The sequence below is a fragment of the Rattus rattus genome, chromosome 15, assembly GCF_011064425.1.
Source record: "Rattus rattus isolate New Zealand chromosome 15, Rrattus_CSIRO_v1, whole genome shotgun sequence".
Classification (NCBI taxonomy): Eukaryota; Metazoa; Chordata; class Mammalia; order Rodentia; family Muridae; genus Rattus; species Rattus rattus.
Genome location: NC_046168.1, coordinates 18,716,190 through 18,742,480, shown reverse-complemented (window position 1 = coordinate 18,742,480; position 26,291 = coordinate 18,716,190). Strand labels below are relative to the sequence as shown.

Here is a 26,291-nt window from a genome sequence, read left to right as displayed (position 1 = left end):
AGCTCTGAGGCAGACTGGAGTTGAAACTCAGTAGGAAACTACAGATATAAAGGCACAAGTGAGAATCAAACTGGTGTCTTGGAAGCAAAGAATGAATGCCTTAAGAGAGCAGAGGCACTAGCAGGAAGTTCGTAATTAGCAACCACGGGGTCACACTACAAAGGAATGACAGGAAAACTAACTCTATGCGCTAACTCATTTAGCGGTCACGACTCCATAATGGAGGCCGTGTGGATTTACAAGAGAATCTGTCTGGTGTTCTCTATAGGCTCACTTATTTGAACACTTGGTCCATGGTTGGTGGTTCTGTCTGGGGAGGGCATAGCATGTTAGGAAGTGTGGCGTTGCTGGGGGAAGCACATTACTGGGGGTGGGCTTTGAGTTATAGCCCCTTCCTGCTTCCAGTTCTCTCTGCATCATATTTGCAATTGAAGATGTGACCTCTCAGCTTCCCATTCTGGCTGCTTGCTGTAATGCTTCTCCTGCCATTATGGAGTCCCCCTTTGAAACTGTAAGCAAAAAACCCCAAAACCCCCTCTCTTCTATATGCTGCTTTTGGTGATGGTATTTTATTGTAGCCAAAGGAAGGCAACTAATACATCTGGGAAGACAAGATCTTGTTGAACTGACTAAAGCCAAAGAAGGGGATTTATCAACATATTCCAAAGGTAAGAACACAGCCAAAATGGTTTGCTATCTACCTGTGGTCCATTCAGCTGAGATGCAGGGTCATAATTATATACATAGCACAAATAATGCTATCAGAGACCCTATGTGAATACCAACTGCAGTGAACAGAGAAAGGAACATGCATTAGAACCAGCGGGGCAATTGTTAAAACCCAGGGCAAGAAGTATGGCCTAAAAACTAACTGGCTACAATTATTTAAAACGAAACCGGAGAAGTAGGGTAGAGTAAAACATTAGCCACGAGATGATAACCGCTGAATTGTGATGGACACAGCAGATTAATTATATTTATATCTGCAAACGTGTAATAGTCTCCATAGTAAGTTTAGAAAAATACATCATTCAAAAAGTGAAATGTTAGACGTGTTTAATCAATCACAAAGTAATTTTGTGATTCCCATGAACTCAAAGTCAAATCACTCAGACCATAAGCAGAAAGTTTCAGACTCACAATTACTGATAAATTGACTAAGAATCCAATGTTGGGCATGGTGCTGTGTATCTGTAATTAAAACATTGGTGACTGTGTGTGTGTGTGTAGGACACACCATGTCTTAAAAAAAAGAGAAAACTCTGATACCTGGAAGTTTTTGAAAATTCTGATTTTGCAGATCAGAATCCAAGCATCTTATTCCCACATGGTACCAGTGACTTTGGTGCACATTTCTAAATCTAGGGCTAGCCTTAAGCATTGGATTGCAGAGGCTATTGTGTGCATGCTGGCTGGACCCTTCATGCTCACCTTTGGACTGGCTACCTGTCTACATGCAGTATGACAGGGTACTTTGTACAGGGTACCAGCTACACCAGTACATCATGTGGTGTTGTTTATTCTTTTCTAACTATTAAGTACCTGTTTCCAGACAGCTGAATTCTCATGCACAGCACACTAGCATTTTAATTGCATTGTTAACAGCAGCAACCCCATGGTGCTTTCCCTCACTTACTTCAATCTGCTTCCCTGTTGTTAGGACTTTGTTAGAAGCACCCCTTTTCTCTTAGAAGAGCCAGTCCCCTGGGTGAGTGGTCTATGCAATCACACAGGGCCACCGATACAGGAGGCCACCCCCTTTGATTTATTGCTCTGCTTAATTCTGGCCTTGTGTTCTCTAAGGAAGTATGAGTCAAGTGAGTGCACCCATGAGCAGAGAGGATGTGTGTGTGTCCACTGCTCTGTGCTATAGAGCTGGAATCAAACTTAGGTGTTCAAGTGTCCCACGAACACCAGCTGGAATTCCCACTACATGGAGGCAATGTGATTGCTCCTAACCTTAAATACGCAGCAGCCAGATGACTGCCTGGTGCTGCCGGAGTTCCCTTCAACTGCCGTACATTTTCAATTGCTCAGGTGCGGTTCAAATTCTCTCCAAAGTTAGGGAGACATAGTGACATCATCATTAGGGTTAAACATATAATTTTTCTAAAGCCACACTGAATAGTATATGGTTGGTTTTGAAGCTGAAAAAGATGAAGAGTGATGCTGTTTTAACACTTTTCATTAGTGCATGCTAGGATCCTGGCTTTGGGAAAATGCAGGCCAATTGCAAAGTTGAGAACAGCTTGGGTTTGTATAGACAGAATGCACTGGAACACTTATATCTCAATATTTGAACTTTTTAAAAAATGTGGATGCAGTCAACCAGAGTCTGCCAATAATCCTTGGTGACTGACTCTTCTTAGAGTCCCCGAGGGTCTGGAAAGTGGCAGGAGAAAGACTGAAGACCTCACCGCCTTTCTGAGTATCACAATAGTGAACAAGAACAACGGTTTTTCAAATGTTTTTATTCCTTCTTTGTGTGTGCACAGGTGCCTGTGGAATCGGGAGAACACGTTGAGCCTCCTGGAGTTGGAGTCCCAGGGGCCATAAGCTGCTTCACATGGGTGCTGCAACATGACCTCGGGTCCTCTGCATGAGTAGTCCACGCTCCTTCCAGCCCCCAAAACAAGAATTTGAAACCTTCACTAAACATTCAAAGTGGTGTTGAAGTACAGGTAGAAAATGTCAGGGGCTTCTCGCTCCCATCACATACTAGGAAAGAAGCCCAGACAACCACCATAGTAGAAAAGTTTGAGTAGGTTGGCCAACTGGAAAGGGAGTGTGCAGTCTGCTCCTCAGAACTCTCTATTCTACCTCTGGAGTGTCATTACAAAATTATACAGCCATCAAAACTCCTGCCCATTGCCAGGAGTGCAGATGGAGGAACGGATGCTCAACTGAAAATCAGAGTAACGTCTTTCTCTACGGAACTTCTGTCATACGCCTAATCTATGCCACACGATAAACCTGTGGGACGGCTCAGTGTCTAATACCATCGTGCTGCTATGGGGAAACGCCTTTTGAATAGGACACTCACGTACAAAGGCTTCTTGGGACCCCACACCGACCACTGCTTAGACTTAAGCAAGCTGGGAGCGACAGCACCCAACTGTGCATAAAGCAGAAGAGCTGGAAATTCTTACCAGACTGGCTCTGTCTACAAACGATGCCCCGGGAACTAACAGATGAAATACAGCAAGGGTCGATCTCTTTAAAGATGATTTTGGCAAATGTAGAAACTGATCAGGAACACGATATTTTATAGCAAATTATAAAAAGAAATGACTCAAGTGAAATGTGTGGTATTGGTTGTAAAGAACCCAAGACTTTGACAGTGTTTTCTTAAAACAAAGCCCATGAAGTTAAGGCAGTAACGTTATCAAACATTATTGGATCTGAAGAACAGTATGAAAGTGTTCACATGCAATTCTGTCCAAAATGCTTCTGTGACAGAAATGTTCCCCTTTCTGTGCTGGCCAATATGGAATCTACTATTGGGTGTACCCCTGAAGTGTGGCTAATGCAATTGAAGGTATGAAATTTTCATAACCGCGATGGTCACATGACTAGTCGTTACTGATGATTCAAACCATGGGTTTATTTGGGAGGGTGACGTCTCTAATTACTGCTAAGAAGTTAAGGATTGGGTACAGACATAAGTAAGCTCTAGGTACATCTGAAAGCCTTCGTTGGATTTGGAGACGAGGTTGGCACAACCTACAGAGGAATGGACTCCTGGGGAGAATTCAGTGTGATTGTCCCAACTCCTGGCTAACGACAGTGGGAGCGAAGGCCTAAGGCTTTGGTCTCTCAGGAGAATGGTGGGGCCTGCACAGGGCCATCTGTGCCCAGATATTACTGATGTGAGGTGACAGAACGGTTATTTTCGGACAGGGTTTCCACAGCCTGCAGAAGGTTTAGAGGTAGGCGGAGCTAAGGGCCCGGGCCCTTTCTGGCCACTGACAGGCTGCACAGGCCCTTTCTTTTTTGGGATTAAAATCTTGTTCTTGCTCTTGAACACTTTGCTGGGGTCCAGCTTGTTCACAAAGGTGTCGGGCTCTTCTGTGAGCAGGCTCGTGTTGTAGGTGATGGGTTTGTACATACTGAACCATTGCTGTGAGGCACAAATGGGAGAGAGCAGGTGACAAAGGACAGACATTACAAATTGACCATCACTAACCCACATTTTTTTTCAGTGTCAACTGGTAAAATACATGTGATTATTTCAAAATTGAGAAAGCTATGAAATCTAAAACATTTCTGGTCCAGTACATTTTTGGTACATTCCCGTGATGTAATATTCATTTAATACACATTTTTATGAAAAACTGCCTTGAAAAAAATCTATGAGCTCTCGAACAGTTAAGTGGTGAGAGACACCATCAACCCTTGGCCAAGCACATATGGTACTTTTTAAGGCCTCCAAAATAAATGTACTATGAGAACTAAGAAGACAAGTATGCTTGTTGGCACTGTAGGACTACTGAGCCCACCAAGGACACTGTCCTGCTTGCCATCAAAGCAGATGGTGCCCATCATGGGTGTTCCAACAGCACTGTCCCGATAGGTGCTGCAGCCGAGGTCAGTGCGGTACTCCCCTCCCCGCCCCCTAATAGGAAGCTGTGTGCTCTATACCTGCAGCTGCCATTGTTTGATCAAAACCAGTTCACACTATAGTATATGGAAGCTGTTCTTATAAACACCGTGAGAACAATGAGGCCATCTGGTAAAGATACAGTGAAATTTTTTGCTGATTAAGTGCTATAAGAAATCACTATGATTTTTCTTTAAACCAGGCCAGTTCATTCCAGTCAGAAGTTTCAAGGCAGGTTGTATAAACCTGGCATCTGTGAAATGATGGCCAGATCTGCAACATACAGAAGACAGATCTATGGGTACTGATATGGAAAGAACTCCACAATGGAGCACTGGGTGAAAAACATAAAAGTGCAGAATTGCTACATTTGTGTTAGCAAAAATATACAAAGAAAACATGCTACCAATGACTGACAGTGGGGTGCATACCTGGAGCACAGGAAAACCAGAGACCTGTCAATCTTTCTAAGTGTGTGTATTGTCCTGTCAATCCAAAAACGGCTGACTAGGCTCAAGTCCCCAGTAACATTTTAATTAAAAATAACACTCTCGTTGATCCTGATTATTTAATTAGATCTGAATCATGTGAAGCTATCAGCCAACATGAATCACTTACTGAAAATATTGTTTTCACCCCTTGATCAGATAGTGAATTTGGAAGGTAGCCATTTACACAGAATGCTCTAGGTACACATCAGATTCTGAGATGGTGGCGTTCTTTCCTTACCTTGGCCTGTGGGCTAATGCCATAGTTGGTAAAGGCATATTGCCACTGGGGCAGGCCCAGGTGGGTGATGAGCAGGCGGTAATAGGCGGTAAAGGTGTCTGTGAGAAAATGCCAGTATAACGCTCTGTCCAGGAACCATATCTCAGTGTCATGAGCTAATCCTAAAATAGCACAAGAAGTTACAGACAGCTTAATACAGATTCCCTTTAAATAAATGGCAATATACATTGATAGTTAGGAGAAAATTCATAGTAAACATAAAACTTCCCTCTTTCCCCCTTTTAGGCTTCTAGTCCTGCTCTTGTGGCTGCTTTTACCGGTTTATTTGATACTCATAGGTTTCTGATTGATCGTCCCATGGATCTATCTGCTTGCTTTGGCTACGTGGCAGTTCATTAAGACCACCTTAGCAGATGCTTGTGGACTGAGCACTCTGTCGTCTTTTTTTGATGCAAAGAAACCTTGACTGGATCAGTCTTTTAAAAAGAGGTCTCTTAATCAAAAGTGCTATGGAAAACCAAACCAAACCAAAGAACAGCATAAAAGAGTCTATACCAACCTTCTCAACCCTCAACCCTCCTAATCCACCACTCCTTATTACAGTGTCTCATGCTGTAGTGACCTCCAACCATAAAATTATTTTTGTTGCTACTTCATAACTGTAATTTTGCTACTGTTATGAATAGTAATATAAATATTTGTGTTTTATGATGGTCTTAGGGGACACAACCCACAGGCTGAGAAGCACTGGTCATACCTCCTCACCCCTGCAATCCTGCTTGTATGACAGGCTATCATGCCAGTTCCTATCTACACCCGTTTGGAAATGACCTGTAGCCTATTCTGGCTTATCAGCTTTCTAGATAGCCCTAACACTTCCCCCATTTTCTTCCTTTTCCAAAACTACCAGCCCATTTTCATTTTATCCTGCCATTGTATTAAACAGCCTTAAACAATTTCTTAGTCTTCTACAGCAGTTCAGACTCTGCTTGGCGTCCCCAGCTCTGCCTGAGAGGAAGTGGCTGGCACCCAGAGTCCATCTCCTTTTCATCCCTTAGGGTCATTAAAGTGAAACTGTCATTACCACCAACCAGCTGACCTATCTAGAATGTGGCTTTTAAGCCCTTTGTCTGCTTGGTTGCCCCTTTCACCCCTTCCTCATATGTAATTCCAATCATTGTTCATAAGAAAGCTCTAAGTCTAAGCTAGAACACCTCTACCCAGGAACAATCTCTCCTCTCCAGAGGTAATTTCTAATGTTTATGCCTTTTCACACCATCAGAAAGAGGTAAGAAGAGCGCTTAACTCTTACTTAGCTCTAGATTCAGTCCCTAGGCCTGAACTGCTATAATGGAGTAGGTGGTGGTTTGTTTAGGTGTGCACAGTATCGCAGTAACTACCATTAGCCCTACATCTCTTGGGGAGCGTCACTTCACATGTAGAGTCTTGAGGTCTAGTAATTCAGGTTTCCGTTGTTCTTAACTGGCCTATATACAAAAGTATAAAAGGCAAAATATCTCCTAAATGCTTATTTAATGTACAACCCTTGAACAGAGTGATGAGTTCTCTTAAGCTTTCCTCATCTGTCTGTCACAGTGACTCATACGAGGAGATGGAATGTAGAAACTGGCCTAGTGGGAGATGCTCAGAGAGGACCGAAGGGGTTGAGTCTAAGCACAAAGAAGACACGTGGAAGCATCTCAGGGAGCTTCTGTTCAATGACGGCTGAGAGGCAAGCTCGGGAGAGCCCTTCTATCCCGTAGGATCAGGTTATGGAAATGAACTTTACCAGGTTTCCCATTTTTGTAGACGAGGCAAACTTTCCCATTCCCACCGCATGAATCCAGCTCAAATATCGCACTGCGACAGTCAAAGTGAGGCTTCTCGAGCTGGTGGTCTTCATTGCCTAGAAACCCAGAGAGCACCAGTGATGTTCAAAGTCAACTCAGACACAGCACTATACATGTGACTTTACAAAATGACAAAACAGTGGAGAATTGTAGTTCTATCTGCTCTGGGTTTCTCTGATGGACAGGCCTTCTTATCACCAATACAAACTGACAGTCTGGTGGAAGACGGCATGAAGAAAGATCACTGAACTTCCTGGGACTGGAGCCCATGCAGAGCAGAGCAATGTGAATGTTAGGGTGCTGATGGGAGTGTCTTCCTTCTCCCAGGTTACTATATAAGGAAAACATCTACACAGAGATCCCATGTGAGAAGCCCTAGTCCTGTAGTATAACTGATTCATTCCTTCTAGTGGTTGCTTCATGAGCTATGGGAACGGACGAATCATAATTTGTTCTACCCCCATTGATATATATATTTACCTAATCATCCTCGGATGATAATACCAAAAATGTGTGTCAGTTCTGGATTTGTTCTAATTAATCTATTTTACTCCATTAAAACTATTTTACTGCCTGGTAATCTTTGGATGAGAGAAATTGCTAGTGGACCATACCACCAGATGGAACTGGCAAGGTTGAAGCAGGTTCAAAACCCCTGGGAACCTCACAGTTGAGAACAGCAGGTATGGAGCCAGGTCCTGGCCAGGCCCTGCCTGTCCTGGAACACGTATCCATGACACCCTGTCACACAGCATGAAAACCTGGAGTTCTCCACACTAACTAGTATCTAGATAGGCCCTGAGCGTTTGCCTGCTCTTCCAAGTCTGCATGTTCAGTCTTCAGTTCCTCCCTGAAGCTTCCCTTGGTTTTTATTCCATCAGCACAAGCACACCATTGTCAAGTCTGTACTTGAACACTCTGGGGAGGAACTTTTGATCTTTTCATGTTACCTTTAATTTAGGGTGGTTTTTGCTCATGGGGTTGAGTTTCTTCAGGTGTCTACAGATATTTTTAGTAATATTTACTTTCTGGAAACTTACAAGAAACAATCCAAGGCTTTGGGAAATGCCACCTTTTAAAAATATATATTTAAAAGCCCTTTTCAGCTATAATTCATCTACCATACCATTTATGTTATATATAGAATTCTTAGCTTAGTATATTTTACAAACTCTAGGCTCAGCTCTTCCCTTCCCTCCTTATCGCTGTGTCGCAGCCCCCAAACCGGATGGACACCCCCTGCTCAACAACAGGCAATGCTTGACAGGAAGAAGACCAGGTGGGCTGCCTGTGGACCTCCCCGACTCTCTATTGCCTTAGACCCAGTTCTCAGGGTCACCCTAGCTCTACAGCTTCCCCTGCCCATGTCCATGCTCATGGGAAATCCCTCAGACCATCTCCCCTTGACCTCCCATTCCCCAAGTCTCCAAAACCAGCAAGCATTCCCCCATGAACAAACGAGAAGCTCAGTATAAGAGGCAAAACACTCAGTCAACACATTCTCTGAAAATCCAGAGAGGAAACAGAAACCAAGCTAACTAAAAGATAGAAAATATCCAAAATAATAAAAATCAGAAAAGAGGGATAGAACAACAGACACAAGAAAATCCAGAGAACCATAAAGACATACTTGAAAAACCTCCACTCCACCAAATTGAAAAATCTAAAATAAATGGATAATTTTCTCAACAGACACCACTTTAATCAAGTTAGGCAAACAATTTAAATAGACCTATAAGCCCTAAAAAGCAGTCATTTGTCTTCCAAACCAACTAGGGTCAGATGGTTTTAGTGCAGATTTCTACCAGACTTTCAAAGAAGAGTTAATGCCAACACTCCTCAAATTATTCCACAAAATACAAATAAGGAACAATGTCCAGTTCATTTTACAAGGCCACAGTTACCCTGAACCCAAACCACATAAAGACTCAACAACAAAATAAAATTACAGACTAATTTCCCTTATGAACAGAGATGCAAAAATACTCAATAACATGCTTTCAAACAGAATCCAAGAACACATGAAAAAAACGCATTCACCATAATAAAGTAGGCTTCGTCCTAGAGATGGAGGGATGGTTCAACATATGAAATCAGTAAATGTAATCCACCAAATAAACTGAAAGAAAAGAAAAACCAAACCAAACCAAACCAAACCAAATCAAACCAAAAATATGATCACCTCGTTAGATCCTGAAAAAAAATCTTTGACAAAATGCAACACCCCTTCATGCCCTGGAGACAACTTCAGCTCTAGGAGAAGTCCTGGAGCGCTTAGGAATGCAAGGATATAGCTAAATATAATAAAGGCAGTTTACAGCAAACCCAGAGCCAGTATAAAATTAAATGGAGATAGACTCAAAACAATTCCACTAAAATCAGGAATAAGACAAGGGTGTCCACTCTCTCAACATCTATTCAATATAGTACTTAAAGTTTTAGCTAGAGTAATAAGACACCTGAAGGGTAGGAAGTGGAAAGTAAGAAGTCAAAGCATTGGTGTTTGCAGATGATATGACAGTGTACATAAGAAACCTTGAAAATTCCATTGCAGATGATATGACAGTATACATAAGAAACCCTGAAAATTCCATCGGGGAAGTCCTACAGCTGATAAACACTTGCAGCAAAGTGGCCAGATACAAAATTAACTATAAAAATTAGTAGCTCTCCTATAAATAAGAGACAAATGGAGTTGAGGAAGAAATCAGGGAAACACTACTCTTCATGATATCCTCAAATAATATAAAATATCTTGGGGTAACTATAATCAAGCAAGAGAAAGACTTGTATGATAAAAACTTTAAGTCTTTGAAGAAAGAAATTAAAGAAGATATCAGAAGATTGAAAGATCTATTCTTATTTATTATCCTCCCCCCCCAAAGATCTATTCTTATGGATCAGTAGAATTAGCATAGTAAAAATGGCCATCCTACAAAAAGCAATCCACAAATCCAGTGCAATTCCCACCAAAATTCCAACACAATTCCTTGCAGACTTGAAAGGACAACCCCTCAACTTTATAAGGAAAACCAAGCCAAACCAAACCAAAAAACCCAGAATAGCTAAACTGACCCTGAACAATAACAGACCTGCCCAAGGTATCACCATCCCTGATCTCAGGTTGTACTAGAGAGCAGTAGTTACTAAACCTGCATGGTACTGGCATAAAAAGAGACATGTTTATCAATGGAATTGATAAACGTAAACATAAATTCCCACACCCATGAACACCTGTTTCTTGTTTTGTTTTTTAGATTAAAAAATAAAACGAAAGCCCAGAAAGCATTTTCAACAAATGGTGCTGGTCAAACTGGATGCCTACATGTAGAAGAATGCAAATAAAGCCATGTTTATCACCGTGCACAAAACTCAGGCCAAGTGGATCAAAGACCTCAGCATAAAACCTGAGCACACTGAGGCAGAGAGTTGAGAAAGTGGGGAACTGCCTTGAACAAACTGCATAGGAGACAGCTTTCTGATCGGAACACTAATAGCACAGACACTAAGATCAATAATTAATAAATGGAATCTCATGAAACTGAAGCTATTGTAAGGCAAAAGACACAATCAGATAGAGCCAGCCTATGAAATGGGAAAAGATTTTTACATACAACTGACAGAGACCTAAATATACAAAATATATAAAGGACTCATAAAATTAGATATCAAACAATGAAATAATACAATTAAAAATGGGACTCAGACATGGGACTCAGACATGGCCCTGGAATTCCCTTCATGAAAACATCCTTTGTTGTCTTCTGCTTCTCTCTCACTTCCGGAAGCTATGGATGGGAAGGGTTGTTTAGTGGAGCCTAGGGTTATTATATAGCGCGCTCCTGTTGGTGTCAGTGTTATAAAGCGAGTCAAGATGGTAAGGTTTACCAGGTACCTTCTTGAGAATCATCCTCCAGGTCCGCCAGAGTTGGTGCATTAGGAAGTGAGTACACGGAGGACTGGATGAGCTGAGTCAGTTTGGAAATGCCATTAATCACCATGCTTCCCAGTGGAATAATGTGGTCTACAGGACAAAGAATGACAGTAGTAGCTTAGGCAATGGTGACAATAAGTGATTTTGCTTGAATAACCCAATAAGCCCACCCAGAAGGGCTTCACGGCAGAGGAGCCTGATAGAAGGTGCACAGAAGAGCTTTCACTGTATACCCCAAAGCACTAGCCTTGCCTGTCATGCAAACAAACAGAGGAACTGGGTGCCAAAGGTGATGGGACAGTTCCAGCCATGGTTATTACGGTGCTGTTGAAGAAAAGACTTTAAAGGGATATTCAAAAGGGCTAGAAAATCCAGAGTTAGTAACTCTGTGAACAGCAAATAACTTAAAACATATTATCACTCTTTCCCCTCTATTAGCCAGAGCTTCAGTTTCTAAGGAAATAATGGTTTTGCTTATGTAATGGATCCTTTTGCTTTTTATTATAAGCCTTCATGATGGACAATATCTCCCCCCGTTATTCATTTTCCCTTACTTGATGGAAAGAACTTCTTGTGTGATGGGTCTGGTCTTTTGTGAATAAGGTCTAACTAAGGAACAGTACATACATGTTACCTTATATTATACAGACTACTACTGATATAGGATGCCAGATAAAGGGTGATACGCAAAGACCCAGAAATCTAAAAAGGCTAGAATGAGTGAAGACACTTAGACCATGGAATATCAATAAAGATCACTAAAGTGAATATCAAAGGCTACCTCTGCTCCTTTAAAAACACTGCTCTTTAATTAATGCATATGCGTGTATGAGTGCGTGCATGCGTGTGTGCATGCGTGCAAGTGTGTGTGTGTGTGTGTGTGTGTGTGTGTGTGTGTGTGTGCGCTCTTAGAGGTTAGCATAGTCACTGGATCCCCTGAAGTTGGATTTATAGGTGATTATGAGTTACCTGCGTGCTGGGGGACCCACACTCGGGTCCTCTGGAAGAGCAGAAATGCTGCTAACCATGCAGCCATCTCTTTAATCTCATTCCCCTTCTGTCACTGCATTAGGCCATTTAGAAATGGGGATAAAAAGACTAGGATGGACAAATTAAGTAACAGAACATATCATAGCTGTGAATAAGGTTTTTAGCTTACTCAATGGAATGATTTTGTTGAAAGCTAATATCAGCTATTCATCAATAAACTAAAAAAGTGCCTCTGACTAGGTACAGGAGACTAACATAGTTCTGGAAATCATCAAAATAGGCAACTCAGAGGTGCTAGCAGGAGGCAGTCATAAAAGGGAGAAGCCTGTTGTATAGCCTTTCTGTGCAACAGAAATCATTGCTCCTTAATAACAGTGGGGACCTATAGATGCTACCCAGGCCAAAGTTACACGGGGATGTGGCTGGAGCTGAAGGTGATAAAAGAAGTGAGCTGAACCCTGGTAGGTTTGTGCGATAACATGCTGGGCCCCAGGGGCTAGCTTAGGACTTCCCTAGCATATGAACTTTTTGAAGAGATTTCATATGCATGTGAAGCACCACCTCTCATGTTTACATACTATCTGAATCTCTGGCACGCAACAAACTGGGGTTCTGCATCTGCAGTGTGAATGTTTAAGCACAGACACATAACTTAGACAAAAGCCTGAGCCTGCAAATAAGGTGTCTGGGGGCAGGCTCTAGTTTGAGAATGAGAGCCTCAAAGTTGCACAGTGGTGAGACTGAAGTTGAGCTTGGAAGAGTTGGTCCTCTGTCTCAAGAACGCTAAGAGGTAGTGCTGTGACCCCAAGGAGGAGTTTTCAGATGCTTCATGTTTGAGCTGGTCAGATTCTCTGTGTGGTGACTAATGATTTCCTCTAACAGGAAGTCTCTAAATTGGGCTTCTAGATCAGGACGAGTCAGAGTCAAACAGGGTGGGAGTAGGTAAAGCACTGATGGCATCAATTAGTTTTGGGAGTAGGGGTGGTGAGGGGCAGGGAATCAGAGCTTCTGGATCTGACACTTGAGACACAAACAGTATGAAAGGAAAGGCGTTACAGTTCTAAGGATCTTCAGCGTGGCCTTATCTGACCTCCCACAGGAGAGTGCTCTCCAGCATCAGGAGGCGGACTCACCATCTAGCTTCACACTCCAGGTCATGTGAAAACCATTGGTCATCAAGTAGAAGTTTCTCACATCCTCAGGCATCACACAGTTGTTTTTCTAGAACCACAAATTGCTTGGTGTTAGGTCAGGGCTTAGAGAGAGAATGAAGGGTACAGGTCAGAGCTCTGCATACAATGTTAACCATCTTCTAGATCCAACTAGGAAGATCAATAACTACCTACAAAATTACTAGAGAAGTACTGGGCCTAGCAAACAGTTGCTAGTTTTGAATTTATGTTTGTGTGTGTGTGTGTGTGTGTGTGTGTGTGTGTGTGTGTGTGTGTGTGTCCAGATAAAGCCTGGTTACAACAGAAGACTCTAGCATTTTGGAGCTGCCAGTACAATGGGATGACCACCAAGAACAGCAGTAACAATGGAGTGATACTAGCTGAGTCTAGAAGAAAATCTGTGAGCCTAGAGAGCAGAGGTATGGAGTGACCACTGTATGCATCATCGACTTTGAGTCATATTGTCAGTTCTAAGGACCAAGTGTGGTGTTCTGCAGCAGGACAATCAGGGCTCATATTCTAACTCTGCCATTGGTTGAGTGACCTTGGGCATTGTCATTTACACTGCCAATCTGAGTTCAAGAATAAACTTTACGGTGGAATTTATGGGACCCTAGAGGTGCAGGAGGTGCAACTTGATTGAAAAAAAAAAGTTTGAGAAGTTATGACATCATATGCTAAAATTTAGGCTTATAGGTGATTTAAGGAGCATTTCTAGGTTATGAAATGTACAATAGATTTCATTTCATTTCATGAAATTTGCAGTAAAGTGTTGCTAAAGTTCTATCTTTTGATTTCTCCCCCACCCATTGCTGAGTCCTCTGGAACATGCCCAGTTGCCCTGTGCAGCCTGCTATCCCCCAGACCTCCATTTTCCAGTCAGCTCTCCACTTGCCTCCCCTCAATCTGCTTCCCAAGGTGTCCCTAGGAACACACAAACTGCTGGGAGACTGGTACTGCCCCTGAGTACCAATGACCAGACAAAGGATACCCTCCAGAGGCCTGCCACACTAGGATCATTGAGGTTTGGCCACTCCCCAGTACCTACAACAACAGGAACATCCAGGAACAACCAGATGCAAAAGGCCCTACAAAGATCAATCAACAAACAAAAATCAATCAATATGACGCCTCCAGAACACAGCTACCCTACTACAGTGAGCCCTGGAGATCCTAACACAACCAAAACACACTCAATCCAAACTTATAAAGATAATAGAGACCTTTAAAGGGGAAATTAATAAATCCCTTAAAGAAAAACAGGAAAATACAATTAAACAGGTAGAGGCCTTTTAAGAGGAAATAAATCCTGTAAACAAATATAGTAAAATACAATTAAATAGATAAAGGAACTAAATAAAACTGTTCAAGACCTGAAAATGGAAACAGAAGTATTAAAGAAAACACAAATTGAGGGAATCCTGGAGATAGAAAACCTAGGGAAAAAAACAGGAACAATAGATGCAAGCATCACCAACAAAATACAAGAGATGGGAGAGAGAATCTCAGATGTAGAAGATATAATAGAAGAAATTGATATAGTCAAACAAAATGTTAAATTTTAAAAAATTCCTGACAGAAAACATCCAGGAAATCTGGAATAACATGAAAGACCTAACCTAGGAAGAAGGAGGGTGTCAAGAAGGTCAAGAGTCCCAGCTCTAAGGGCCAAATATATATATATTCAATGAAATCATAGAAGAAAACTTTCCCAATATCCATAAACAAACATAAAAGAAGAGTACAGAACACCAGTTAGACAAGAAAAAAAATCCTCCTGCCACATGACAATTAAAACACAAAATCTATAGAACAAGAAAGAATATTGGCAAGGGGAAAAGGCCAGGTAACATAAAAGGCAGACCTATCAAAATTACACCTGACTTCTCAACAGAGACGCAAAAAGTTAGAAGGGACTGGACAGATACTTTGCAACCTCTAGAAAAACCACAGGTGCCAACCTAGACTACTGTCCCTAGCAAAACTCTCAATCACCATAGATGGATAAAATATTTCAATACGAAACCAAATTTAAATATAATCCATTCACAAATCCAGCTCTACAGAAGATACTAAAACCTAAGAAGATAACTGCATCCAAGAAAACACAGGAAATAAGTAATTCCATACCAGCAAAAACAAAAAAAGGGAAGCGCGCGCGCACACACACACGCACACGCACACACACACACACGCACACACACACACACACACACACAAAGTCTAAGACCACCAACACCAAAATAATAGTAATTAACAACCATTGGTCATTAATATCTCTCAACATCAATGGACTCAAATCCCCAATAAAAAAGACACAGGCTAACAGAATGGATGTGAAAACAGGATCCATCATTCTGCTGCATCTACCAAGTTGATATTTCAATTTTGAACATTTATGCCCAAAACACAAGCGTATCTACATTTGTAAAAGAAACATTGTTAAAGCTTAAACCATACACCAAACTCCATATATTAATAATGGGAGACTTCAACACCCCATTCTCACCAATTGACAGGCCATCCATACAAAAACTAAACAGAGAAATAATGAAATTAACCGATGATATGAATCAATGGACCTAAGAGACAACAATAGAATATTTCATCTAAACACATCTTATAAATCCTTCTTCAAAATTTGCCATATCATCAGCCACAAAGCAACCTCAACAGACACAAGAAAATTGAAGTAATGCCTTGTATCTTATCAGACTACCATGAATTAAAGCTGGACTTCAACAGAAATACCAGAAAGTTTACACTCTCATGGGAACTGAACAAATCTCTATTCAGTAATCTTTGGGTCAGGGAAGAAATAAGGAAATTAAAGACGCTCTAGAATTCAATGAAAATTAAAGCACACTATACCTAAATTTATGAGCCACAATGAAAGCAATGCTAAGAGGAAAATTCATAGTAATAAGTACCTTCATTAAGAAATTAGAAAGTTTTATATCAGCAATTTAAAAGCACATCTGAAAGCTTTAGAAGAAAAGAAGAAGGGGAGAAGGAGGAGAAGGAGGAGGAGGAGGAGGAGGAGGAGAGGAGGAGGAGGAGGAGGAGAGGAGGAGGAAGAGAAGAGGAAAAGAAGAAGGAGGAAGAGGAAAAGGAGGAGGAGGAAGAGGAGAAGAGGAGGAGGAGAAAAAGAAAAGAAGGGGGAAAGGAAACAGGGGAGGAGAAGGAGGAGGAGGGGGAGGTGGAGGAGGAGGAGGTGGAGGAGGAGGGGGAGGTGGAGGAGGAGGAGGCGGCGGCGGCGGCGGCGGCGGCGGCGGCGGCGGCGGAGGCAGCGGCAGCACACACCAGACTGCAGTGGAAGGCAGGAAGTAATCAAAATCGGGGCTGAAATCAATCAGAAACAAAAAATAAAAAGAATCAAAGAAACCAAGAGCTGGTTCTTTGAGAAAAATCAACAAGATAGACACACCCTTAGGCAAACTAACCAAAAGACAGAGACAGTATCTAGTAAACAAAATCAAAAATGAAAAGGGAGTGTCACAGAGGAAGAATCATTAGCTCTTACTTCAAAAGCCTGTACTCCACAAAACTGGAAAATCTTGAGAAAATGGATGACTTTTCTAAACAGACCACTTAAATCAAGATCAAGGTAAATTATTTAAACAGCCCTATAACCTATATGGAAATAGAAGCAGGCATTAGAAGTCTCCCAACAACAACGATGACAACAACAACAAAAAGCCCAAGGCTAGATTGTTTTAGCTCAGAATTCTACCAGACATTCAAAGAAAAGCTAGTACCAATATTTCTCAAACTATTCCACAAAATAGGACCAGAAGGAACATGGCCAACTGAATTCTATGGGGTCATACCTGATACTAAACCACACGAAGAGTCAAGAAAGAAAGAGAATTTCAGAATAAGAAAGAGAAATTCAGACCAATTTGTCTTATGAACATAGATGCAAAAAATATTCAATAAAATACTAGCAAACTGAATCCAGGAACACATCAAAAACATCATCCATCATAATCAAGTAGGGTTCATCCCAGGAATGAAGGGATGGTTCAATATATGAAAATCCACCAACACAGCCCACCATATAAACAGACAGAAAGGAAAAAACATGATCATCTCATTAGATTCTGAAAAAGCCTTCAACAAAATCCAAACCACTTCATGTTGAAAGTCTTAAAGATAGCAAGGATACAAGGCATATAACTAAACATAATAAAGCAATATTCAGCAAGCCAATAGCAAACATCAAATTAAATGAAGAGAAATTTAAAGCAATTCCACTAAAATCAGGAACAAGACAAGGCTGCCCACTCTCTCCCTTATCTATTCAATGTGATATTTGAAATCCTAGTCAGAGCAATAAGACAACTAAAGGAGATCAAGGGATACAAACTAGAAAGGAAGAACTGAAAGAGTTGCTATTTGCTGATGCTAGAATATTATATATAAATGGCACCCAAAACTCTACCTACAGCTGATAAACACTGTCAGGAAAGCGGCTGGATACAAACTAGCTCAATTTACCGTTTGTAGGGTAGCCACAAATAATACAAAATATTTTGGTGTAACTCTAACAAAGCAAGTGAAAGATATATATGACAAGAACGTCAAATCCCTGAAGAAAGAAACTGAAGAAGATATCAGAAGATGGAAAGATCTTCCATGCTTATGAATAGGTAGGATAAACAGTAAAAAAGGCCATCCCACCAAAAGCCATCTACAGATTCACTGCAATCCCCATCAAAATTCCAACTCAATTCTTCACAGACTTTGAAAGAGCTATTCTTAACTTCATATGGAAAAAAAAACCCAGGATTGCTAAAACAATCCTGAACAACAAAAGAACTTCTGGAAGCATCGCCATCCCTGACCCCAAGCTGTACTACAGAGCAATAGTAATAAAAACTGCACAGTATTCGTATAGGGACAGTTGATCAACGGAATCGAATTGAAGACCCCGAAATAAACCCATATACCTATGGACACTTGATTTTTTTTTTTTTTTGACAAAGAAAGCAAAACCATACAATGGGAAAAAGAAAGGATCTTCAGCAAATGGTGCTGGTCTAACTGATGTCTGTATGGAGAAGAAAGCAAGTTGACCCACATTTATCAACCTGCACAAAGCTCATGTCCAAGTAAATCAAAGACTCAACGTAAAACAGGATACACTAAATCTAACAGAACAGAAATAGCCCTGAACACACTGGTACAGGAGACAGCTTCCTGACCAGAATAGCAATGGTTCAGGTACTATCGACAATAAATGAGACCTCAAATGGCCGAGAAACACTCAAAAGACACGGTCAACCTCCTTAGTCATCAGCGAAAGGCAAATCAGAACTACTCTGAGATTCCAGTTTACACCTGTCAGAATGGCTAAGATCAAAAACACAAGTGGTAGCCCATGCTGGCCAGGATGTGGAGCAAGGGGAAAACTCCTCTATTGCTGGTGGGAGTACAAACTTGCACAATCACTTCGAAAATCAATTTGGTGCTTTCTCAGAAAACTGAGGATATGGGGAGTTTAAGGGGATGACCCGCACTTAGGTTCCTACCAGAGACGGATATAGAGACTGAAATGGCTACCTTCTGTAGCCAGGCAGGATTTCCAGAAGGGGGAAATCAATCTACCCACAAAACCTTTAATCCAAATTTTGTCTTGCCTATAACACAGTGCAGGGATAAAGACGGAGCAGAGACTGAAGGACAACCAACCAATTGCTGCCCCAACTTGGTACCCGCTCCACATGAGAGAGCCAAATCCTGACACTATCAATGATGCTCTGCTATGCTTGCAGACAGGAACCTAGCTTAACTGTCTCCTGAGGCTTCATCCAGCAGCAGACAAAGGCAGATGCAGAGACCCGCAGCCAGACATCAGGCAGAGCCCGTGAAGCTGTCTGGAAGAGTCTGGAATGGAAGTGAGCAAGTTAGAGGGGAAAGGACACCACCAGACGGTCAGGCGGAGCCCGTGAAGCTTTGTGGAAGAGTCTGGGATGGAAGTGAGCACGTTAGAGGGGAAAGGACACCACCAGACGACCACAGCGATACACTGACGCCTAATGACATACAACTGTACCCATAGATCAGTGCACCTCATCCAAGCCACATCAGAGATGCTTCCTCTTGTAGTAGATAGGAATTTACAGAGACCACGAGTGGGCAATGTAAAAGTAAAAGTGGAATTAATGGAAAACTTAAGTCTACACTATCCTCTTACATAATGGCTGATAGGTCCTGGCCTAGCCTTGAGGGTTGCTTTGCTACAAACCTTTCTGTCCCAGGCACCCGAGGTCCTGACAGGGCTTCAGTCCCATCCCTAGTTTTACTCAGTGGAGTTTCCAGGGAGATATTTTTAGGTGGCTCATCTGCCCTGGGCAGTGACCCGACTGCAGCTATTTTAATTGCTCTTTCAGCCAACATGGAGTTTGCTTTTGGGGGGAGTGGGGGGTGGGGAGAACAACCTACTACTTCAGAGGGCTTCTTCTCACAATGCATACCCACTCTTTTTCATTTTGCTTCCCACTTTTGGTGGTGGAGGGCTGAAAGGAAACACAGAGATAATGGGCAGAAAGTGAATGGAAGAGGAGCATATGAGAATCAAAGGAAGGATCTAAAGAAAGAAAGTCGAGCAGAGAGAAAGCCCTGAAGAACAGTGTCTGAATAGGAACTGACCAACAACACAGCACTAACATTTCAGTGCAACATGGATTCTCTATCACAGTTCTCTTGTTTCAATATTTTTTTTCTTCTGAGCCTAACTACAAGTTTCTTTAAGCTACTCTAAAATGGAACCCATTAGAAGCTCTATTACTCTATCGTTTTGAGATATATCAGTTTTGGGAGCCATCAACTGGACTCCTAGGAACTCTTTATCAGAACTGTCTAAACTTTAAGGTGATGCCTAAGAGGTACCCACTGTCTCATGCTCACCTGTCTACTTCTACACAATCCTTATGCCACAGTTCCCTCTACTGTTGGAGTATTTTATCTGGGAAGGAGATAGGACAGCAAATACAGTGGTGCAAAAGTGGATATTAATCCTGAAACAGGTGCTTGACCTTGCTAAGTTGACAATTTGAGTTTCTATTGCAACCATAGCCAAATAAAGGGTTGCTTATGAAGCCCACTAAGAAGGGACATGAAAGTATTACAACTAAGAAGACATTGTCTAAGGGTGGGCGGGGAGAGGGACAGTTCTCAAAAGCATTTTCAAAGTCCTTCCTAAGAAAAAGCAGGTTAGTTTACTGGAACCTTTTGATGAGTATGGTAAGAGAATTTGGGGCCAAAGATGACTTAAGATTCAGAAGACAGGTAGCACAATCTGTCCTCCCTCAAAAAGTTATGCAATTAAAAAAATCACAAATTTGCCTTATCTGGGGTCAATGCATGCCTTACAGAGGCTCTGCTAGAGCTCAGCTAAGATAACCTTCAGGTCAACAGTGCCCTTAGGCTAACCCGGCAGGACTCAGAAGCAGAACAATTGGCAGGGAGTTCTTTGGAAAGGCAGCAAACTGGCTTCAGAGCTCTTACGTGTGGTACCTTCTATCTTGAGATTCTGCAACAGTACCCACCTTAGGATGGCATATATACTTTTGTCTAATTCATACATTCATCCATCATTTAAACGTGTCTATTATGGCATTAGTACAGGTTGGGTACTAGAAACAGATAAATGAGCTAAGGCAGAGGAGGGTGGGTTATACATAGACGGCTAATGAAAACCCACCTATCTTTTTCCTTGACAGAACCGTCATTTATCTGGAAGGGCACTGTGTCCTATTAAGTATTTGCTTTTTAAAACTGCTACAATCAGGGCTTCATATTAAGATGCAAACACAAGTTCAAAGAGGTTTTTGAGCAAGCTTTTACTCTGCTGGTCAAAAGTGACAGATATAGAAGCAGCTTTCTTACCGCTTTGGGCTCTAGGTGACAGGTGTCAGTTGAGCAGTCATCAGTGCTGCCTAGCAAACTACCATCTATCTGGAGACTCAGACAGACAGACAGAACATCAACAACAGTATTTCACTGGGTGTTTGAGGGTGGGTGAAATGCTGAAGAGCAAAGGGAAACACACTGGCATTCTTTGAGGGAACTAAGAACACATCTACCATCCATCTCTAGATCAATCTAAATGGATTGACAGGGACATGGTAATAAGCAGGGGCTTGTGGAAAAGCCTACTCACACCCCTAAAAGAGCTGGTGGCAATTGTAGTCTCTAAGCTTAGTCTGGGTAGCTCCTGACTACCTACCATATGCAATTGTACCCCAACAATACTCAGAGAAAGACTACTGCACAAACAAAAGACTACTGCTCCTCCCATCCAGGCTCCGGCTGAATAGCAATATTATGGGACCTTTCCTACCACAGGTACTGTGAAGTAACTAGGCAGCTGCCCTAGCAGCTTTAGAGACTTGATTGGTGACTCTTAGCCCCCCAAATAGCTTGGCTGCCACTCTGTGTGGCTCAACCTGCAATGACCTTGCTTGGGAGGCAGAGAGGTGGCCTCACTCATTCACTGAGCTCTCAGGCATTGGTGAAATTGGTGGCAGGGAGCAGCTAAGCAGCATTCTCTGAGTGGCTTGGCTCAAGGAAGCCCAGAGAAAAAGACACAGTCGTTTTTCAACAGACAAGAAACAGCTGAGCACCCTGATCTCAGAAGCTTGACCTGCTGATGCCTTAAGAAGTAAAGGAAGGCCTTGCTCATCCACTCTTCCTGGAAAACAGCAGGGAAGCCTGTCTTGAGAAGTTGGCCCCAGATAACCTGTAGAAGATATCCTACAGCTCTTGAACACTGGTAGGTGGTTGGTCTGAGCCCACTGGATGTTCTACCTTGCAAGAATCTTTCCAATACTAACCATGTATTCACTGTTGGGTATGCTGGGATAGTACCTCACCATGTGTCCTACAAAAATTGACAGACACTGCATACCTAGCTGGGAACACTGTGTACTTAGAAGACCTGCATCACAGATAGTGTGAGAATCCTGTAAATACTGAAGCCATTTTATAAAATATTAGTGGGAACAAGTGACGAACAAAAACAAAACAAAAATACCCACCTGACAAAGTGACACAAAAAGTATAAAACGAAACAAAGCAAAACAATAGTACCTTCCAGAAAACAACGTTTTAGGAATAGATCCTGAAGGAAAGAAAAGCAGTTTACTGCTTAAGCAGACACTTGCATGCTTTTAAAGGAAAATTTATAAGATACAGGATATGAATTAACAAAGAAATAACAATTATAAGCAGAAAACAAGGAATTCTGAAGTTAAAGAGCTAAGTAATACACTAAGAATCTCACCAGTGGAATAGATCAAGCAGGAGGAAGATTTCCAAGCTTGACTACAGATCTTTGAAACAATCCTAAGGAAGATTAAGAAATGGAAAAAAAAAAAAACCTTTAAAATTTATAAGTCACTATCAAGAGTATAAATTATTAAATGATGAGTATTCAGAAGGGAGAGTCATAGAAAAATATGCAAGGAAATAATTATTGAAAATAATTGGCGATTAGAAAAGATGCCAAATCTTGTCTAGAAGTTCAAAGTCCTGCATAGCTACTGAGATTCTGGCCTAGGAAGTTCAAAGGCCCTAATGCAGTCGGTCTCAACCTTCCCAATGCTGCGGCCTTTTAATACAGTTTCTCGCCTTACAGTGACGCCCAACCACAAAATGATTTTCATTGCTATTACATATCTGTAATTTTGTTGTTAGAAATTGTAATGTAAATATTTTTGGAGACAGAGGTTTATCAAAGGGGTCATGGCCCGGTTTGAGAACCTCTGCCCTAAGAGATCCAACAAGACAAAAGTGAAATAACATGCTATGAAAAACTATCAACACCATAAGGAAAGAAATTTAAGAACGGAAACATGATCATTTTTACTGTACTACAGATGAACCCAGATTAGTTAGGCATACATCAGAGTATGCATGTCAGTGTTTCTAGACAGGAGACCAACTCTAAATGTCATGGGCAGTGTCCCGTAAGATGAGGTAAGTGAGAAGGGAGAAAGACCACTAGCACAGACAGTCTTCTTTTTATGTTTCCTGGCCACCATGATATAATCTGCTCTGTTTGCTATACCTTCCCTGCCACAATTGACTTAGACCTCCAAAACTGTAAGACAAACCTCAATTTTCTCCAATCTCAAACTAAAATAAAACCAGAAGGAGCCTAACTTCAGATTTCTTCAGAAGCCATACAAATAAGAAAAGAATGATATGTGCTCAGGGTTCAGGGAAGGAGGGAAGGAAGGAAGGAAGGAAGGAAGGAAGGAACGAAGGAACGAAGGAAGGAAGGAAGGAACCAACCAACCGAAAGTACTGCACAAAGCCAAGATAGCTTTTAAATATTCAGAATTATTAAACCTAAGTAGAACTGAGGGATTCATCACCACAAGACGACAAGAAATGCTTTAACTAGAACTGAAAGGATGATGTGACAGTTTTATTGACAACACACAATCCAGAACACCTGAGAAGAGGATCTCAGCGAGGCTTGTGTGGATTATCTTCTCTGTGAGCACATCTGTAGGGGATTGTCTTGATTGCGTATGATAAGTGATGTGCCCACTGTGGGGATCACCATGTCCTAGCAGGGGACCTTGGAGTGTGTAGGTATAGAAAGGGAACTGAGCACAACTCAGCACGCATACCTTCATTTCTCTCTGTTCCTGACTGAGGATACCATTACATGCTTCAAGTTTCAGATTTGGCTTCCGTGCAATGAGAGGCTATGTGAAATGTGAGCTAAAATAAACCATTTCTCTCCTAAGAGAGATGTTTTAGTCAAGAGTTAATGCCAGAGCCAAAGAATGAAAACTAGGAGAGGTGATAACCACTTTCATGAAAACACATTGAAGTTACAGAAAAGAAAAAAAAAAAACCAAAACCAAAACCAACTCCTCTAAACCAATCAAATACCACCACCACCACAAAAACCCGACCAGAGCAGAAACACAAGAGAGAATGAATTAGAATCAACTATCATTAAGAGTAGATAACCAAGACATAGAATGGACAACAGGAGAAGATAAAAAGTCATAGGCTCTGGAAAAATAGCAGGGAAAAAACAAAACAGCAAGAATGTCTTTTTTTAAATTTTTTTCTCATGTTACTTTTATTTTTTATTGGTTATTTTATATTTTTGGATTTCAAATGTTATGCCCCTCATCAAACCCTTATCCCATCCTCCCTCTCCCCATCTCTCTGTCTCTCTCTTTAAAATAAATTTTTTTTATTAGACATCTTTATTTACATTTCAAATGTTATTCCCTTTCCCGGTTTCCTGTTCATAAGCCCCCCTCACCTCCCCCTCTCCCATACAGGTATTGCTCCCCCATACACCTCTCTTACCACCCCCGACATTCCCCTGCACTGGGGGTACAACCTTGGCAGGACCAAGGGCTTCCCCTTCCACTGGTACCCCAACAAGGATATTCTCTGCTACATTTGCAGTTGGAGCCCAGGGTCAGTCGTTGTATAGTCTTTGGGTAGTGGCTTAGTCCCTGGAAGCTCTGGTTGGTTGGCATTGTTGTTCATATGGGGTCTCGAGCCCCTTCAAGCTCTTCCAGTCCTTTCTCTGAATCCTTCAACAGGGATCCCGTTCTCAGTTCAGTGGTTTGCTGCTGGCATTCACCTATGTATTAGACATGCTCTGGATGTGTCTCTCAGGAGAGATCTATATCCGGTTCCTGTCAGCATGCACTTTTTAGCTTAATCAATCTTATCTAGTTTTGGTGGCTGTATATATATGGGCCACATGTGGTCAGGCTCTGAATGGCCATTCCTTCAGTCGCTGCTCTAAACTTTGCTCCATATCTCCTCCTATGGATATTTTTTTCCCCTTTCAAGAAGGAGTCGGAGCATCCGCATTTTGGTCATCCTCCTTCTTGAGCTTCCTGTGGTCTATGGATTGCATCTTGGGTAATTTGAGCTTTTGGACCAATATCCACTTTATTGATGAGTGCATACCAAGTCTGTTTTTCTGTGATTGAGTTACCTCACTCAGGATAATATTTTCTAGTTCATTCCATTTGCCTGTGAATTTCATGAAGTCATTGTTTTTGATAGCTGAGTAATATTCCATTGTGTATATGTACCACATTTTCTGTATCCATTCCTCTGTTGAAGGGCATCTGGGTTCTTTCCAGCTTCTGGTTATTATAAATAAGGCTGCTATGAACATAGTGGAGCACGTTTCTTTTTTATATGTTGGAGCATCTTTTGGGTATATGCCCAAGAGAGGTATAGCTGGGTCCTCAGGTAGTGGAATGTCCAACTTTCTGAGGAACCTCCAGACTGATTTCCAGAGTGGTTGTACCAGTCTGCAATCCCACCAAGAATGGAGAAGTGTTCCTCTTTCTCCGCATCCTCGCCAGCATCTGCTGTCACCTGAGTTTTTGATCTTAGCCATTCTGACTGGTGTAAGTTGGAATCTCAGGGTTGTTTTGATTTGCATTTCCCTGATGACTAAGGATGTTGAACATTTCTTTAGGTGCTTTTTGGCCCTTGATATTCCTTAGCTGAGAATGTTTTGTTTAGCTCTGTACCCCATTTTTAATGGTGTTATTTGTTTCTCTGGAGTCTAACTTTTTGAGTTCTTTGTATATTTTCAATATTAGCCCCCTATCAGTTGTAGGGTTGGTAAAGATCTTTTCCCAATCTGTTGGTTGCCGTTTTGTCCTAATGGCAGTGTCCTTTGCCTTACAGAAGCTTTGCAGTTTTATGAGGTCCCATTTGTTGATTCTTGATCTTAGAGCATAAGCCATTGGTGTTTTGTTCAGGAAATTTGTTCCCCAGTGCCCATGTGTTCGAGACTCTTCCCCACATTGACAGTCTGTTTCAACCTAAAGCTGCAGAAAACCACTCTTCTTATTAGCACATGAAACATTCTATATGGAACGTAGGATAAGCTATCAAACACATTTATGATATTTGAAAAAAATTCTGACTACAATGGAATAAAAGTGGAGATCAGTACGAGGAACTTAAGAATATAGAAATATATCAGTTAAACAGCATTC

At 41.6% G+C, this 26,291-nt stretch overlaps 1 protein-coding gene across 2 annotated transcripts in view; it reads right to left on the bottom strand.

Moving 5' to 3' along the window:
* Positions 1-2,454: 2,454 nt before the first annotated feature.
* Tpgs2 (tubulin polyglutamylase complex subunit 2) overlaps positions 2,455-26,291 on the bottom strand; it is a 47,047-nt gene continuing 23,210 nt past the window's right edge. For both annotated transcript variants that reach the window (XM_032885882.1, XM_032885884.1), the window contains 5 exons: positions 13,237-13,324; positions 11,075-11,203; positions 7,119-7,235; positions 5,330-5,490; positions 2,455-4,120 (listed from right to left, as the gene is read on the bottom strand). In XM_032885882.1, coding sequence (XP_032741773.1) covers positions 3,887-4,120; positions 5,330-5,490; positions 7,119-7,235; positions 11,075-11,203; positions 13,237-13,324 — 729 coding nt within the window. In that variant the 3' untranslated portion in view covers positions 2,455-3,886. The remainder of the gene's footprint in view (positions 4,121-5,329; positions 5,491-7,118; positions 7,236-11,074; positions 11,204-13,236; positions 13,325-26,291) is intronic.